The 17,425-nt window shown below is 34.3% G+C and overlaps 1 protein-coding gene across 1 annotated transcript in view; it reads left to right on the top strand.

Annotated features, from left to right (window-relative positions):
* The window catches only part of IBTK (inhibitor of Bruton tyrosine kinase), a 79,278-nt gene that overhangs the window by 39,148 nt on the left and 22,705 nt on the right, over positions 1-17,425 (top strand). The window contains exons 17-24 of the mRNA XM_050788110.1: positions 4,199-4,300; positions 6,490-6,607; positions 7,642-7,702; positions 8,417-8,538; positions 8,876-8,988; positions 12,671-12,819; positions 14,474-14,637; positions 17,258-17,350. Coding sequence (XP_050644067.1) covers positions 4,199-4,300; positions 6,490-6,607; positions 7,642-7,702; positions 8,417-8,538; positions 8,876-8,988; positions 12,671-12,819; positions 14,474-14,637; positions 17,258-17,350 — 922 coding nt within the window. The remainder of the gene's footprint in view (positions 1-4,198; positions 4,301-6,489; positions 6,608-7,641; positions 7,703-8,416; positions 8,539-8,875; positions 8,989-12,670; positions 12,820-14,473; positions 14,638-17,257; positions 17,351-17,425) is intronic.

Here is a 17,425-nt window from a genome sequence, read left to right as displayed (position 1 = left end):
ATGCTGGGTCACATGTTTAATTTTTTAGGAACTGCCAAACTGCACAGTGGCTAGCTGTACCATTTAACTTTACCACTGACAGTGTGAGGGTTCCAGTTTCTCCACATCCTTGCCAACACTTACTAATATCAACTTTTTTTATTATAGCCATCTTAATGGGTGTGAAGCTATACAACATTGTGCTTTTGATTTGTATTTCACTAATGACTCATGATGTTGAACATCTTTTCATATGCTTTTTGGTCATTTGCATGTCTTCTTTGGATACATACTCACGTCCTTTGAACCCTTTTTTTTCTCAATTATTTGTTTTTTTAAGATGCTGCTAGAGTTCTTTGTATAGTCTGGATATTAGTCCCTTATGGGATATATGATTTGCGAATGTTTTCTCTCCTCTGACTTGTTTTCATTTCCTTGATAAAGTGTCCTTTAAAACACAAAAACTTTTATTTTTATTTTATTTTTGAGACAGGGTCTTATTCCGTTGGCCAAGCTGGAGTGCAGTGGCATGGTCATGGCTCACTGCAGCATTGGCCTCCTGAGCTTAAGTGATCCTTCCCACCTCAGCGTCCCAAGTAACTGGGACTACAGCTGTGCACCACCATGCCTGGTTAATTTATAAACAGTTTTTGTAGAGACAGAGCCTCCCTATATTGCCCAGGCTGGTCTGGAACTCCTGGCTCAAGTGATCCTCCTGCCTCAGCCTCCCAAAGTGCTGGGATTACAGGCATTTGATGATATCCAAATTATCTATGTTGACTTGTTACTCATGTTTTTGGTGTCATATCTAGGAATTCATTGTCAAATCCAAGGTCATGATGATTACCCTATATGTTTTCTCCTAAGAGTTTTATAGTTCTGTCTCTCACATGTAGGTCTTTGGTCCATTTTGAGTTAATTTCTCCCCCTAGTCTTATTAAGGTGTAATTAACAAGTAAAAATTATGTATAGTCACTGTGTATAACATGATGCTTTGAGATACATATATAATATCTATGTTTATATATAGAGAGATAATTACCACAATCAAGCTAATTAGCATATCCATCACCTCACATAGTTACCTTTTTTTTTTTTTTGTGGTGAAAGTACTTGAGATCTAGTCTTTCAGCAAATCTCAAGTATGCAGTACATTAGTATCAGTGTAGTCACCATGCTGTATATAAGATCTAGATCCTATTCATTCATCTTATAACTGTAATTTTGTACTCTTTGACCAGTATCTCACCATTACCCTAATCCCCTGTCCTCTAGTAACCACCATTCTTATTAAGTTAATTTTTGCATTTGTTGTGAGGTATGGGTCCAAGTTTATTCTTTTACATCTGTATGTCTTATTTTTTCAGTACCATTTGTTGAAAATATGTTTGTTTTCCCATTGAATTGTTTTAGCACCTTTGTCAAAAATCAGCTGACAATAAATTTAAAGTTTTTTTTCTGTACTCTTCAATTCTATTTCAATGAACTCTGTTTATGCCAATATAGCACTCTCTTGATTACCATTGTTGTAAGTTGTGAAATTGGGAAATGTATGTTTTCTTACTATGTTCTGCTATTTCAAGATTGTATTGGCTATTTTGGGTTTCTTGAATTTTCATGTGAATTTTAGGATTAGTTTGCCAATTTCTGCAACAAAGGCAGCTGGGATTTTAATACGAATCACATTCAATTGGTAGATCAGCTTGGGGATTATTGCCATTTTAATATTTAAGTCTTATAATCCATTAACACTGGCTGTCTTTCCATTTATTTGTCTATTTATTTAAGTCTTTTATTTCTTTTAATGATTTATGTAGTTTTCAGTGTACAAACCTTGCTCTTTCTTAGTTAAAAATTATTAAGAATTTTTAATGCTATTTTAAATGGAACTTTTTTAAATTTTATTTTTGGATTGTCCTTTGCTGGTGTTTAGAATTACAATTGATTTTTGTATATTGATCTTATATCCTGCAACCTTGCTGAACTTGTTCACTAATTCTCGTAGTTTTTTTAGTGGATTCCTTAGGATTTTCTATATGCAATATCATGTCATCTGCAAATGGAGATGGTTTTACGTATGCCTTTCCAATTTGGGTGTGCTTTATTTCTTTTTCTTGTTTAATTGCCCTGATTAGATGAATCTCTAGTACTCTGTTGAATAGAAGTGGCAACAGTGGTCATCCTTGTCTTGTTTCTGATCTTAGGAAAAAGCATTCAGCCTTTTTACTTGTGGGTTTTTTGTTGTTGCCATTTATCAGGTTGAAGAAGATTATTTCTATTCCTGGTTTATTGAGTGTTTTTATCATGAAAGGATGTGGGATTTTTGTCAAATGTTTTTCTGTTTCTTAAGATGGTCATGTGTTTATTATGCTTTATTTTTGTGTATTATATTGATTGATTTTTCATATGTTGAATCATCCTTTCATTTTGGATTTATTCTGCTAGGTCATATTATATAATTCCTTTTTATATGTTACTGGATTTAGTTTTGTAGCATTTTTTGAGGATTTTCACATCTTTAATTGTAAGGGATATTGGTTTAGTTTTCCTGTGATGTCCCTGTCTGTTTTTAGTATCAGCATAATATTGGCCTCCTTGTCTAAGTTGGAAAGTGTTCTTCATCTTCTACTTTTTGAAGAGTTTGTGGAGAATTGTATTATCTTGTAATAATGCATCAATTATATTATTCATCTTTAAATATTCAGTCAGATTAACCAATTAAGCCATCTAGTCTTGGAGTCTTCTTTGTAGAAGTTTTTTGATCACTAATTCTATATCTTTACTTTACTTACTGCTAATTGTTTGCCCCCAGATAAAAGGCTGTTGTCACTGGGCAAGCTTTGAGTCAGGTCAAATAAAGATAAGCATTCTAGTGGGATTTTCCGGGAACTAGCAGACAGGTCAAATAAGGATACTATTGCTCTACAACTGTTCTGTCTTCTTCTGTGGCTACTAGGCTGTCAATGTGATTCACTATGATTATGGAGCTGTTGGTTTTCAGTACTGCTGTGGAGGAGGGGAGAGGAAGATCTGAATAGGAAAGGCTGCAGTGTCCCAGATCCCACTGTTCTTAACAAGATTCAATTGCTTTTCTTAAGTAAACACTTCCTAGATTATTATAAGCTTTTGGCTGATTTCAGAATTCTGACAAAGTTGATTATGACAATTTTCCACAGTTGTCTTACTGTTTTTTTTTTTTTTTTTTTTTTTTTTAGAGGAGAGAATTAGAAGTTCTTAGTCTGTCATTCCTAGTGACTTCATCTTTGCCTCGTATTTTAAAGCTCTTTTCTATTTCAGATTTTTTTCTTCTTAATCTTTTTTTCCCTTTCTTCTCTTTCTCTGTTGTTGTTATTTTTTTCTTTCAATTTATGTTATTTTGGCAGTGGCTCAGGGGTAAAAAGCCATTAGTAGTACTTAGGACCAAGAAAGTTGTTTTATTTTTTATTATTTTTTATTTTTTTGAGATGGTGTCTCACTGTGTTGCCCAGTCGAGTGCAGTGGTGTGATCTCGGCTCATTGCAACCTCTGCCTCCCATATTCAAGCAATTCTCATGCCTCAGCCTCCCCAGTAACTGGGACTACAGGCATGTGCCACCACACCTAGCTAATATTTGTATTGTTAGTAGAGATGTGTTCACCGTGTTGGCCAGACTGGTCTCAAACTCCTGGTCTTAAGTGGTACATCTGCCTCCACCTCCCGTAGTGCTGAGTTTACAGGCATGAGCCACTGCACCTGGCCCAACAAAGTTGTTTTAAATTAAGGAACTCCTATAGTTACAAAAAAGCACTCTTAGACGACAAATTTTATTTTAAATAAGAAAGCATAAGAGCATTATTTCCCCACCCTATATATATTAAGTATGATGCTGAGATTTGAGTTTTCCCTCTTTGTATTAGTTTGAGGAGTGTTTTTCTAACAACATGGGAGATTATAAACAAGTCAGGCATTCTAGTAGCCTTCTAGACTGAAATGATCAACTTAAGTTGGCCATTTTGTGGTCCTAGTGTGAGACCAAGACATTTTGGTGTAATTTTGTCAGCTTTCTACCTAAAAGGTAGAAATATATTTTGATGTATTTACTTTTTATTATAGTTGCCCTTTCAACATTTAGAAAATAATCTTAAATTTCTTTTCTAGTGTCCTCATTACTTCAAATTTTTTTTTCTAGATATAATGTATGCAAAGAAAGAGTGATGTGTGTTTTCTTCTTCTTTTTAGAATCTCAAAATGTAGATTTTATTTGTAGTGTTCTTGTGGTGGCTGATCAACTTCTCATAACCCGATTGAAAGAGATTTGTGAAGTAGCATTAACTGAAAAACGTGAGTAATTTTGAATTTGAGTATTAGTATGTTTTCAGGTTCATCAAGGATTACTTTATTGACTTTATGATTCCATGTATGGTAAAATAGACCATTTTTTTTGTACCATGAAAACCTGCCAAAATGTGTAAATTACTACATGCCATCATTTGTAAGTGAACTTTTATTGTAGAAATATGTGAAAGTATATACGACTTAGAATTGAAATGTAATATTTTTATTGAAATGTCATAAAACCTTGAAGAATAAAGATGGTGTCAAGTTTATTTGCTAATTTCCAGGGTGAGAGTTTGAAAGTGAAATTTTCGTACTCTTGCCCTGATCTTGCCTTTAGGTGTTTTTAGCTACCCATTTTCTACTATTTGCAACGATTTTTAAAATTTAACTTTCCCATTATATATCTGAACAAAGCACATCTCTTTTTTTCTTGAACTCTTCTTTCTTACTCTCTTCATTATTTTAGTTAATTTCATGGCTGTCCTCCTGGACACTCTGCTTTGAAATCCAAAATTAGTTTTTCTTTGTTATTTTGGTCGTGACACTCAAATTCATTCAGCTGTCAAAACTTACTCCTCTTAACTGTGTTGGTCACATTTCGCCTACCTTTGGGTTCTTACTGTCACTATGCAGTTGAGGTCACTGTTATCTGTTCCTTCTGTGTAGTGTCACAGTAGTGTTTTAAATGCTCTTTCTCCTGTCTACTTCTGTTTCTTTAAGGAGGTAATTACGTCTTCCCCTGTTTACATATTTATAATTGCTTACTCTAGAGTAAAGGTTAACTTTCCTTAGCTTCCACATGACAGCCTTTCTGGCTTTCTAATCTTCTATCTGTTCTGCTTCATTGCTACTTCAGGAAGTGTAAAGGGAATTCCTGTCAATTTTTTTCTAGTTCATTCTTGCTAGGAGTTTGTCTTGGCTTTGGCATTTTAGTTCTCACTTTTCTTGAGCTCTATGGACTGTCTACTCCTTGGTTATTAAATAGAGAGCAACAGCCCTGATCTTTTAAGCAACAAAAGAAAAATATTTTAAAATAAAGGACACAGCATACAACAGGTATAAGACGTACATATAAGTGATATTTTACACTTGTACAGTTTTTCTTCCTCAATGTTCTTTCATGGCTCTGGCTGCACAGTTGCCTTTATTAATTCCTTGATGTTCCTAGAACCTAGGAAAAGGAGGCTACCACTTCTTTGGTCTCTGATTATTAGGAATATGTGGATACTTGTTCCCAAGTGAACAACTCTAAAGAAGTTTTTATATGATCTGACTTTATCATTCCTTCCATTTCTGTGTTCATCATTAGTTGAAAATGTAGGTTAGTCAGGAGTGAGACAGAGACCATTATTGACTGCAGCAGTTGCAACTTTTGATAGAATTACAGGGGAGAAAGAAAAAGAAATGCAAGAAGCCAAATGTAGAAAACAGCTGTGTTCCCCTATTGGCTGGTACTGATAGAGTAATTAAGAAAAATAGTGGAGGGAACAGGAAGCTGAAAGTTACCTGTTACATAGGTAGAATATTCTGGGAGAGTCTCTAGGAAAATGGGTACTTTATATATAATATTACTAGGATTGTAACTAAATCCAGAATTTTTGCACAGTATATCAGATTTTTCACTGGCATGAAAAATATTATGGTATGATTGTGATGTACATATTTTCAAAATATGTATATATTTATATACTTCATATATATATATAAATATACCCACATAAATTCTGATAGATAACTCAATGTTAATATATTTTATAGAATTATTTCATCAGTTTTTCTTAGTTTTATATCTTTTTTAGTTTTATGGAAGAGGGAATAACTGCTATGTAAATGAAAAGGAAAGTTGTTCATTAATGAAAGCTTTTTAATAATATTCAGAAAATGTTAGGTGGAAGATTGTCAGTTCTTATGTGTTTGCTTTTGGGTGGCACTATGCCCCTTCTGTATTTTGTTTTGCTTAGAATATTCTTGTGTGTGAGCTTGTTTTTCCTCATAGCCAATCTTTTGAAATTATTTTGGCATATTGGGATGGAAGAGTTACATATTTGCCCCAGAATTGACTTATTTTTGGCAAGAATTTTTTTTCTTTATTCCAGATGTTCAAATCTTAGAGCTTTAGACATAAATGTATTTTATTTTGCTGTGGTAATGTGCCTTTTATCTAATTTTGCAAATCTTGTCTTTCTTTGTAGTTACCCTGAAGAATGCTGCTATGCTACTGGAATTTGCAGCAATCTATAATGCAAAACAGTTGAAACTGTCTTGTTTGCAGTTTATAGGATTGAATATGGCAGCTTTACTTGAAGCAAGGTAAGTAAGGTACATATATTGTATGATTGTTGCAAAAGGAGATATTTATATATAATAGCAGATATTATTAGTGATTTAAATGTGAACAATGATGTTTACCTGGATGGAAAGAATTTGATAAATGCTGATGATTTAGAAGTTATGTACATTTTAGAATTAGAGAGCTCTTGAAAACTTTTGAAAGTTTTTAACAGTGATCTTTTTAAAATGAAATAAATTTATACTTTTTAAAAAATATAAGGTCAGAGTATTTTACTTGCTATAAAATCATTGACGAGAACAGGAGAATACGGAAATTTGAGATTAGAGTTCCTGGTGTCGGTTTTTATTTTAAAGCTTCATTGTGTAGTTTGTTTTTATATTTTACTTTAATAGTAATGACTATTAACTGTATGCTAGACAGTGTTCTAAAAGCATTACATAGATTCATTTAGTTGATTTTTATGAAAACCTTCTCAAGTAGAGAAGATTCTTTGTACATTAATTTATAATAGTTGCTTGAGGCCGCGTGTGGTGGCTTATGCTTGTAATCCCAGCACTTTGGGAGGCTGAGGCAGGTGGATCACCTGAGGTCAGGAGTTCAAGACTGGCCTGGCCAAGATGGTGAAAACCCTATCTCTAATAAAAATACAAACATTAGCCAGGTGTGGTGTGTGCCTGGTAGTCTTAGCCACTTGGGAGGCTGAGGCAGGAGAATCACTTGAACTCAGGAGGCAGCAGTTGCAGTGAGCTGAGATTGCACCACTGCACTCCAGCCTGGATGACAGAGTGAGACTTTCCCCCCGCCCCCCCCAAAAAAAAAGTTGCTTGAGTTTTATTCAAGATATTTGTGTAATATGTTTGCTTTGCTGTTTATTTGAAATACGTAATATATAACCACATCTATTTCCAAGTTTGTAGCAACTGCTATATATAATGCTTAAAAAACAACTTTGTTACTTATCTGGCAATATGAAATATCTACATATGTGAACATCTTGACGGTTATCAAGTAACTTGAATCTTAAGATAGAATTTTGTATCCTTTATTTTAGGTCTCTTGATGTTTTAAGTGATGGTGTTTTGAAGGATCTTTCTGAGTTTTACCGGAAAATGGTAAGGTTTATGTTTTAATTTTTTTGTGGCTATAATATTACCAGCTTAAGCAGTATATTAGATTAGACTTATCAATGGAATAGTTTCCTAATGACTTCAAGTACATTAAGATCTTTTAAAACTGAGGATATAGGATTCCTTTACAGATCTCACAGATAAGTTTGATAATCAAAATTCAAGATATTTAATAATAAAGTTAATATTTATTAATTTATTTATAAATGAAAGTTACTGAAAGCTTCAGAGTGAGTCTTCTGTTATTTACCAAAGGTCAGGACAGTGCAAAAAGATGAATTCATATGATCCTTAAGAAATGGATTACTCTATGTTTAATAATAAAGTGGAGCTTTTTCTAAAGTTTCTTTTTTTGGCAGGTTTATGGAATAAAGTTTTTATTGAATTGAATCAAAATTCAACCCACTCTTGTAAATTTCAGAAGTTATTGAGCATTTAAGGCTGTTCTAGTCAATGTCACCAAATATGAAAGATAGAATATCTTACATAATTTAAAAAACATCCTTAGGCTGGGTGTGGTGGCTTATGCCTGTAATCCCAGCATTTTGGAAGGCCAAGATGGGAGGTTCGCTTAGGACCAGGTGTTCCAAACCAGTCTGGCCAACGTGACAAGAGCCCTGTCTGCACAAAAAGGCAAAACAAAAACAAAAACAACTTCACAGATTTTGTATTTGAAAAGTGATATCTTCAATTCTGCAGATTCCAGCAATGGATAGAAGAGTCATTACACCATATCAAGATGGACCAGATATTAGCTATTTGGAAGTAGAAGATGGAGATATCTTCTTGAAAGAAGAAATAAATATGGAACAAAATCATTCGTAAGCTCTGTTTCCTTTGTTTTTTTTTTTTTTTCTTTTCCTCCTCCTTTCTTTTCTCTACTGTGTCCCTTCACTCTCATCTTGGGCATGTGATGCTTTTGTGTTGGTATTGGAAGACGAAATTGAGAAATTCTGACGACATAAATACATATTTATGTTCATTCTTAACTTTGGTATAATACAAAATAAATACATAATTAATATCTGTAGGTCTAACAAATTTAAAATATAAATATTTTAATAAGTAGCCTTCAGGTTAAACATGTTGGGTTAAATAAGTGCATTTATCTTAGTTACATCCCTAAACTCTGCTGAAAGTATGTTTGCTTTTTCCTAGGGAAACTATGTTCAAGAAGGCAAAAACTAAAGCTAAAAAGAAGCCACGTAAACGTTCAGATAGTTCTGGAGGTTATAACCTTTCAGATATTATTCAGAGTCCATCATCTACAGGTTCGTGGAAAGTGAGCATGTATTTCCAGTTCTAATCTTCTGTGTCTCTATTCATACATGTCATCTGCTGGGGCTACTGAAATAAACAGTCCTTATGGAGGTACCAAAAGTGATAGTTTATCATAAGTACTCCAGTTGAAGTTTGCTCTGGGAGCACAAAAAGAGGTACCCAAACCAATCTGAGATCAGGGAAGTCCTCTTAGAGGAAAGCAGTGCTGAGCTGGGTCTTGAAGAATGAAGTTATCTACGAAAAGGAGGCAGATAGATATATTAAGCAAAGGGGGCAATGTGTTCCCAAGCTTAGTAGTGAGAGAAAGAGTTGCACATTTCTTGTGTATATAGTTCAGTATAGGAGATATGTTGGATAGGATCAGATTTTGGAGACTTATATGCCAAACTAAGGAATTTGTGTTTTAGTCTAAAGGCTATGGGTGGCCGTTGATGATTTAAAACAGGATGTGACTGGATGAGATTTGTTTTTAGAAAGACCACTCTTTCCAGTGGCATAGGGGTTTAGAGGTTGGCAAAACATGACAGAGATAACTATTATCTTGTTGATTCAATTTAAATATGTCAGTACTCCAAGTAAGATGCCATTTGTATGCATAAGGAGGTTATAATCTGGTAGTAGAATATAAAATATATTTAGGCATTATGTGAGCCTGTTTGAAAGTAAAGGTCAGGTTATGTAGTTTTTCTAAAATATTTTTCCCCAGTTTTTTATTTTGAGAATATTTAACTTACTGAAAAGATGAAAGAAAAATACCACGAACACCTATGTACATTTTATTCAGATTTATTGTTAACTTCCCATCACATTTGCATTTTCTTGCAGACTCTTTGTCGCTTACTGTCTGCTCTTTCCTCCATATGTTACACACGCACACACACACACAGACAATACAGAGACTTAAAAAAAATTATTCCACTTGGAATAAGTTGTAGGCATGATCCTTTTCCCGTAAATACTTGAATATGAATCTTTTAAGATGGGAATACTCTTATACACAACCATGATACCATTATCATACCTAAGACAATTGACATTAATTAGTGTTAACTAGTATTACACTCCATATCCACATTTTCCTAATTGTTGACAAATGTTTTTATAGTCTTTTTTTTTTTTTTTTTTTTTAACATTAACAACAAAAAAAATAGTATTCTATCAAGGTTCATATTGTCTTTGCTTATTAGTATCTCTTTAGTCTCTTTAGTATAGTACCCCTGTACTTTTTTGTTTTTTGTTTTCTGTTTTCCAAAAGGTTAGTCCAGTTGTGTTATAGATTGTCTCACATTCCAGATTCATCTGATCTAGATTAAACTATATACATTTTAGTAGTTTCTTTAGATAAAACATGAAGTGTGACTATAAAATTATGAGACTACAGTATGGCTTTCAGAAATGGTAGGTTACTCTTGTCTATAGCACTAAGACATAACCTAGTATAGTTTCTACCAACAGTACTTCATAGGCAATCAGCTGTATACAAACAACTTTGAAAAACAGAAGAGTACATTGTTTTGTGTTCCTTTGGGAAAAAAAGCTGTTAGGCAGGGCAAAGAAGGATTTTTTTTTAATGCTTACTGAGATGCTTCAAATTAAGTGCTTGATATGTTCACTAAAGCTCAAAAGAATGTCAAGAATAGTTTTAGGTAACATAAATATATAAAAAGGATAGTTAATATGCCTAAAATTTATTTATGAAGCACTGAAAATAGGAATCAGGAGACCTAGTAAATGGGAAAGCTGTATCTTAGGACTTTTCTAAATTAAAAATTCTGTGATTTTGTGTTCTCTGTGTTTTATGAATTACCATTAGTGTTTAGAAGGAGGCAGGGGTGGATTGATGGAAGGATGAATAATGGATAGACAGTCTTGAAAGTAATGATTTGCCAGTCACCTAAATGACTTAGGGAAAAGCAGATATTTGCTTTGTTTTAAATAATGTTATTGTTACCATTTGTGTTAGAATCTTAGAATTTCAGAGCTAGAAGTGACATTAGTAATGAAATAATTTATGTCCCTTACTTTAAACCTAAGGAAACAAGCTCAAAAAACATAAGTGATTTGAAGTAGTGACCAAAAGAAATAAAATTTGTTCTCTTGGTTCCAGGTCCATATTTTCCTGGTGTACTGTTCTTTCTGTGGCCAAGATATCTGTAGTCAAAGATAACTAAAAGGTCAAATTTAATTGGAGGCCAAAAAAAACCTGTTAAGGAAGAAAATTTGAGTATGATGCCAATTTCATCAAAGACAGTTGCGTAATAGCTTAATGTTTGTGTCGATCTTAAAGTTAGACAAACGACATTTGGCGAAACTGTTTTTGACCAGAAGTAATTGTTGGCCACATTAATTGTCCTCTTTTTTCTGGATTTATTTCTAACTGACTTTTGAAAGTGTTCTAATATTAGATGTATTCTCTTAGTTGAAAATTTGCCAGCCTCAAAAATATTCAAAAAGAGGCAAGACGTGGTGCCTCCCGCCTGTAATCCCAGCACTTTGGGAGGCCAAGGCGGGCGGACCACAAAGTCAGGAGTTCCAGACCAGCCTGGCCAATATGGTGAAACCCCATCTCTAGTAAAAATACAAAAAAAATTAGCCGGGTGTGATGGTGCGTGCCTGTAATCCTAGCTACTTGGGAGGCTGAGGCAGGAGAATCACTTAAACCTGGAGGCAGAGATTGCAGTGAGCTGAGATCACGCCACTGCACTCCAGCCTGGGCAATAGAGTGACACTCCGTCTCAAAAAAAAAAAAAAAAAAAAAAAAATTCAAAAGGTTATGTGGAAAAAAATGTTTAAATGTTCTTTCCAAATTGCAGTGATAACAATGAAAGGGACATTTAGCTTGTGAAGGTGATTTACTTTAAAGAGAACAATGTATAAGAGACAGTAGGTTTTAAATCAATTATACAACTCTTAGTTACAACTGAGATAACATCTTTATAGCTTATTTTGGTGCTTCATTTAGATTCTAATAAATTTGAAATGTGCAGAAATGAACATGTGAATCTAAGCAAAAGTTTGAACCTGGATACCAGGTGTGGCATGAGGCCAGGCATTTAGCTTGCCTAAGAGAAGAAATGATACATACATTTCATAACAACCCTCTTGCTTCAAGCGAGCTGAATCACCAGAGATTTCAGGGAAGAACACACTTCAAACAGGCCACAGTCGTCTTCTGTGGGAGCCTCTGCTATTGGGTCAGTCAGCTGGCTAAGTGAGAGGCAAAAAGGCCACAGGTTTCCTCCCAGATAGAATGAAGCTACCCTCCTCGCTTGGGTGCAGAGACCACTGTACCAAGAGACAGATGAGAAAAGGAAAAGAGGTCTGGACTTTAATTATTTTCCCTTTCTCCTTTGTCTCTTAGGCAGACAAAAATATTTTCAATCACTTTTTAAAGCAGATCCAAAGAACTATCTTCCTCAGGTTCATTACACAGTTGGTGTGTGATTGTAATGAATAAAACTATTGTTTTATAATCTCTTCCATTTCAGTTTTTCACTTAAACTGATTTCTTTCTCCAGTTAACTTAAATTATTAAGATTTTTATACCATAAATATAATTTGAATGTTATTAAGTCTAGATAAATGAAAGTTTTTAGCTGTCTGATTCACTGCATATAATGCATATATGTTTAATGCATATGTGTTTAATTTTTTTTTAATTTCATGTTTTAGGATTATTAAAGTCTGGTAAGACCAATTCTGTGGAATCTCTTCCAGAACTATTGACATCAGACTCTGAAGGAAGCTATGCAGGAGTGGGTAGTCCTAGAGATTTACAGTCCCCTGATTTCACCACAGGATTTCATTCAGATAAGATTGAGGTTTGTTTTTTGAAGCACTGACTCCTTACCTTCAGATTTTAGGTTTATAGATAGTTTATCTTTAATATTTCCTTATTTTTGCCCTAATTTTAAAACAGTCTCCAGGTTGGTATATAAGAATCACACAATATAGTGTTAGTTTTCTTAAATTTGCATAACATTTCTAGTTTTAGAGATTTTAATGGCAGTTTTAAGCCCTTTATGATGTTATTTCTAATCTTTATGCAACTAAAATATAATGTTGATGTAAAATATAATAATACTGTACAGACATACTGAAAAAATATATTCATAGCTAAATTATTGAAATTTGTCTTGTGAAATGTCAGTTAACATCAGTTAAAAATTGTCAAGGCAAATGATTTCAAAAATAAGCCTGCTTTCAAATTTTGCAGTCTCTTTCCTCCAAGGTATTAACTGGAGCAAAACAATTTGGAAATGATTGAGTTCTTCTCCTAATCTAGCACATTAAGCTGGAGGATTCCTAGCGTGATCAACTCTGGGGAGGACAGTTCTTAGACACTCCTTAAAATTTGATTCCATAGTTGTTAACCTATTAGAGAAAAATGTGTAACTGAATAGAGATAGAGTCACTTTTCCCTAACCCCTACGCATCCACAAAACATATCAGAATTCCTAGGAATTCATGAGACAACAGAAGTTAACCCTTTCTCCTTAGAGTCTTTTAGGCCTCAAGGATTGATTTAATTTTATTTTCTTTTTGGGGGACAGGGTCTCTCACTCTGGTTGCCCAGGCTGTAGTGCAGTGGTATAGTATCAGCTCACTGCAGCTTTGATTTCCTGGGCTTAGGTGATTCTTCCATCTAAGCCTCCAGAGTAGCTAGGATTATAGGTGCGCACCATCACGTCCAGCTAATTTTTTTATATTTTTGGTAGAGATGGAGTTTTGCCATGTTGCTCAGGCTCGTCTTGAACTCCTGGACTCAAGCAATCCATCCACCTCAGCCTCCTAGAGTGCTGGCATTACAGGTGTGAGCAACCTCACCCCAGCAGGATTGATTTTTTTAAAAATATAGAATAGAAGTTTGGGGGCAATTTATATTCACACTAAGGTTGTTCTGTAAGACAACTGAGGTTTAAAGGAAGGCTCAGGGCATATTGTGAGTGATTTGCAATAACAGAAGAATCTATCCTGGAAGTAGACATACCATTTTAATAACTTCCTTGACGTATTACAATAGCGGTAGTTTTAGGGTTCCTTTCAAGGTGTAAGTATTATTTGACTTTAATTTTATTCACAGTACTTTACATCAGAGTGAGTTATATGACATTTATACAAAACTTTCATTTTGTTTCGTACTCAAGCCATGGATATTAATTTTAAAATTACTACTTCATGTCTTATTTGTACAACTATTACATGTTTACTATTTGGTTAGAGATTCAATATGCTAACTAGTTCCCCTAGAAATTATTCTCAAAGCTCATAATAATGTGGTTATAGTCAACAATGTGATTTGAGAGTAGGCTAAGGCACAAAACTGTAGAAGAACATGATTTGAAAATACTAGATGGCTTATTGTTATAAGATTTTACTCTTCATTATAATGTAACTAATATTTATTAAGTACCAGCTATGTGTTACTGTTCTAGGTGCTCATTAACTTCTTTTATTTTTTTTTTCTCTCCCCAGACGAAAGTCAAACCGTATGTTAATGGTGCATCTCCTATGTATGCTAGGGAAGATTTAAAACCATGGGAAAAGTCACCAATACTTAAAATATCTGCTCCACAGCCCATTCCCAATAACAGAATTGATACTACCAACTCTGCCAGTTGGGTTGCTGGTTCCTTCAGGTAGGGTTTTTATTTTATTCTGTAACTATTAGTTTGAGAAATATCATTCATTTTTAATGCAATTTAATTTTTTAATGATGAACATTTAAGAAATATTAATATAAATTTCTAATGTACAGAAAATTGCCTAAATGCCTACGAATTGCTAACCAACTATATAATAGACTTCCCCCCGCCACCAACCCCAGGCAAAATTTAGTTGCCTTTGTATTATCATCAGTGAATAGTAGCAAATAGTATGTTTTACATATATAGAGAGAAACTTAATATCAGCAGTTATTTCTTAGATAATATATGTATTGGTTAAAAATGCCACACAGGAAGACCGTTTTGTCAATCATAGACTTTATCTCTTAGAGTATGTGAAGGGGTATTTAAAATTTCACAAAATGTGTAACTATTCAGTTAATTTTCAGATGATATTAATTTAACGTTATACTATCCTTTTAACTTGCCTATATTATATATATATTTTTCTTTTATTTAGAAAAATGAAATGAAGGCTGGGCACGGTGGCTCATGCCTGTAATCCTAGCACTTTGGGAAGCCAAGGTGGGCAGATTACCTGAGCTCAGGAGTTTGACAGCAGCCTGGGCAACATGGTGAAACCCCATCTCTACTAAAATACAAAAAACTAGCCAGGTGTGGTAATACACACTTGTAATCTGAGCTACTTGGGAGGCTAAGGTGGGAGAATTGTTTGAACCTGGGAGGCGGAGTTTACAGTGAATCCAGATCATGCCACTGCACTCCAACCTGGGCAACAGAGCAGACTCCATCTCAAAAAAAGAAAAAAGAAAAGTCAAATGAAGGTGCAGGTGTAATTAGAATGTAGTATTCTTTCAAAATGTTAATTGAGCTTGTGCTTCATGTTTATATGCCTACAATGATTGATAAAGTCTAAAACTGTTAGTTGACTTATGGATTATCTTATCATCTGGACTATTTAATTCTTTTGAAATAGGCTATATGTTGCAGAGTTGGAACAAAGATTATGATGTTCCATTTTATGTGCTTCATGGTTTAAAGTTTAGTTCAGAAATTAGTTTCTTTTTTTTTTTTTTTTTTGCTTAAGTACACAAATTGGTACATATTTAATATGTGGGAACATCTGGCAGCATCTTCTGATTGCTAATGTTAGGATATTTTGTTAAACATGTTTTAAAAATAGCTTGGTCCACAAGATAGATTAGGCTGTTTCAGTACTATGCTCATTGACAAAATGCTTAGCAATAGGCAATAAACATTCTCAATATTAACATATACACAAACATTTCTACATTCATTCTGAAGTATTGCCTAGTATAAATAATAAGTAGAATTTGTTTTTGATGAAAGAAAAAAAGTACAGGAAACAGGTTCCCCTTTAATATGAAATAATACGACTTTTTTTTTTGAGGCAGAGTCTTGCTCTGTTGCCCAGGCTAGAGTGCAGTGGCATGATCTCAGCTCACTGCAACCTCCACCTCCTGGGTTCAAATGATTCTCCTACCTCAGCCTCCCGAGTAGCTGGGACTACAGGCGCGTGCCACTGTGCCCGGCCAATTTTTGTATTTTTAGTAGAGATGGGGGTTCACCATGTTGGCCAGACTGGTGTCGAACTCCTGATCTCGTGATCTGCCCACCTCGGCCTCCCAAAGTGCTGGGATTTCAGACATGAGCCACTGCGCCTGGCTGACTTATTTTTATCTGTAGTGTAGATTTCATTTAGGTCAAAAATCATCTATTTCTTTTTTTTTTTCTTTTGAGGCAAAGTTTCGCCCTCATTGCCCAGGCTGTAGTGCAGTGGTATGATCTCAGCTCACTGCAACCTCTGCCTCCCAAGTTTAAGCGATTCCCCTGCCTCAGCCTCCCAAGTAGCTGGGATTACATGCACCTGCCACCACCCCTGACTAATGTTTATATTTTTAGTAGTGATGGGGTTCCACCATGTTGGCCAGGCTGGTCTTGAACTCCTGACCTCAGGTGATCCACCCACCTCGGCCTCCCAAAGTACTGGGATTACAGGCGTGAGCCACCACACCTGGCCAGAAACCATCTATTTATAATGATCGTAGAATTTTTTCCTTACTGTGGTATAACTCCCTCTGGTGGGTCTCCAATATTGTTTAGTATCCCCAAGTTTTTCTATTAAATGTTTGTTTTTGTTAATATTAAACAGTAGAATGAGTTTTGTTTGTTAAAAATAGAAAGGAAAGAGTATAATTTTCAAGCTTCATTCAACCTAAAAGTAAGAATTTAATTAGAACTTTGGTGAGGTTTTCTGCCTAATTTAGTAGAGAATCTTTCTATTGCTTGGCTTTTTTAAAAAATGTTTTTTTTTAAATATAGGAATTTCAGTTATATCACCACATTATGACTTTGGATACATATTAGTTGTTATTTGTATATATGCTGTATCACTTAATGTTATGACTTTGGATATATGTTAATATTTATATGTGTATATATAAAAGTAACTTTTACTCAAAATATCCTTTTTGAAGCTGGCTCACAGCTGATAATTCTAAATTATACTCTGACTATTAATCTCACATTTCACTTATGGTTTCAGTGAAGTTGGGGGTTGGGCTTTATAGGTAAATGAATGCCTTGCAAAGTAACCTTTTATGTCTTTTAGTCCAGTCAGCCCTCCTGTTGTGGATCTCAGAACCATCATGGAAATAGAAGAAAGTAGACAAAAATGTGGAGCTACACCAAAGTCACATTTAGGGTTGGTTAAAAAATTATAAAAGATCGTTTCATGTTATATTTCTGCCCTAAGAATTGGACAGACTTATTGCATCTT

The sequence above is a fragment of the Macaca thibetana genome, chromosome 4, assembly GCF_024542745.1.
Source record: "Macaca thibetana thibetana isolate TM-01 chromosome 4, ASM2454274v1, whole genome shotgun sequence".
Classification (NCBI taxonomy): Eukaryota; Metazoa; Chordata; class Mammalia; order Primates; family Cercopithecidae; genus Macaca; species Macaca thibetana.
This window is presented reverse-complemented; position numbering and strand designations above follow the sequence as displayed.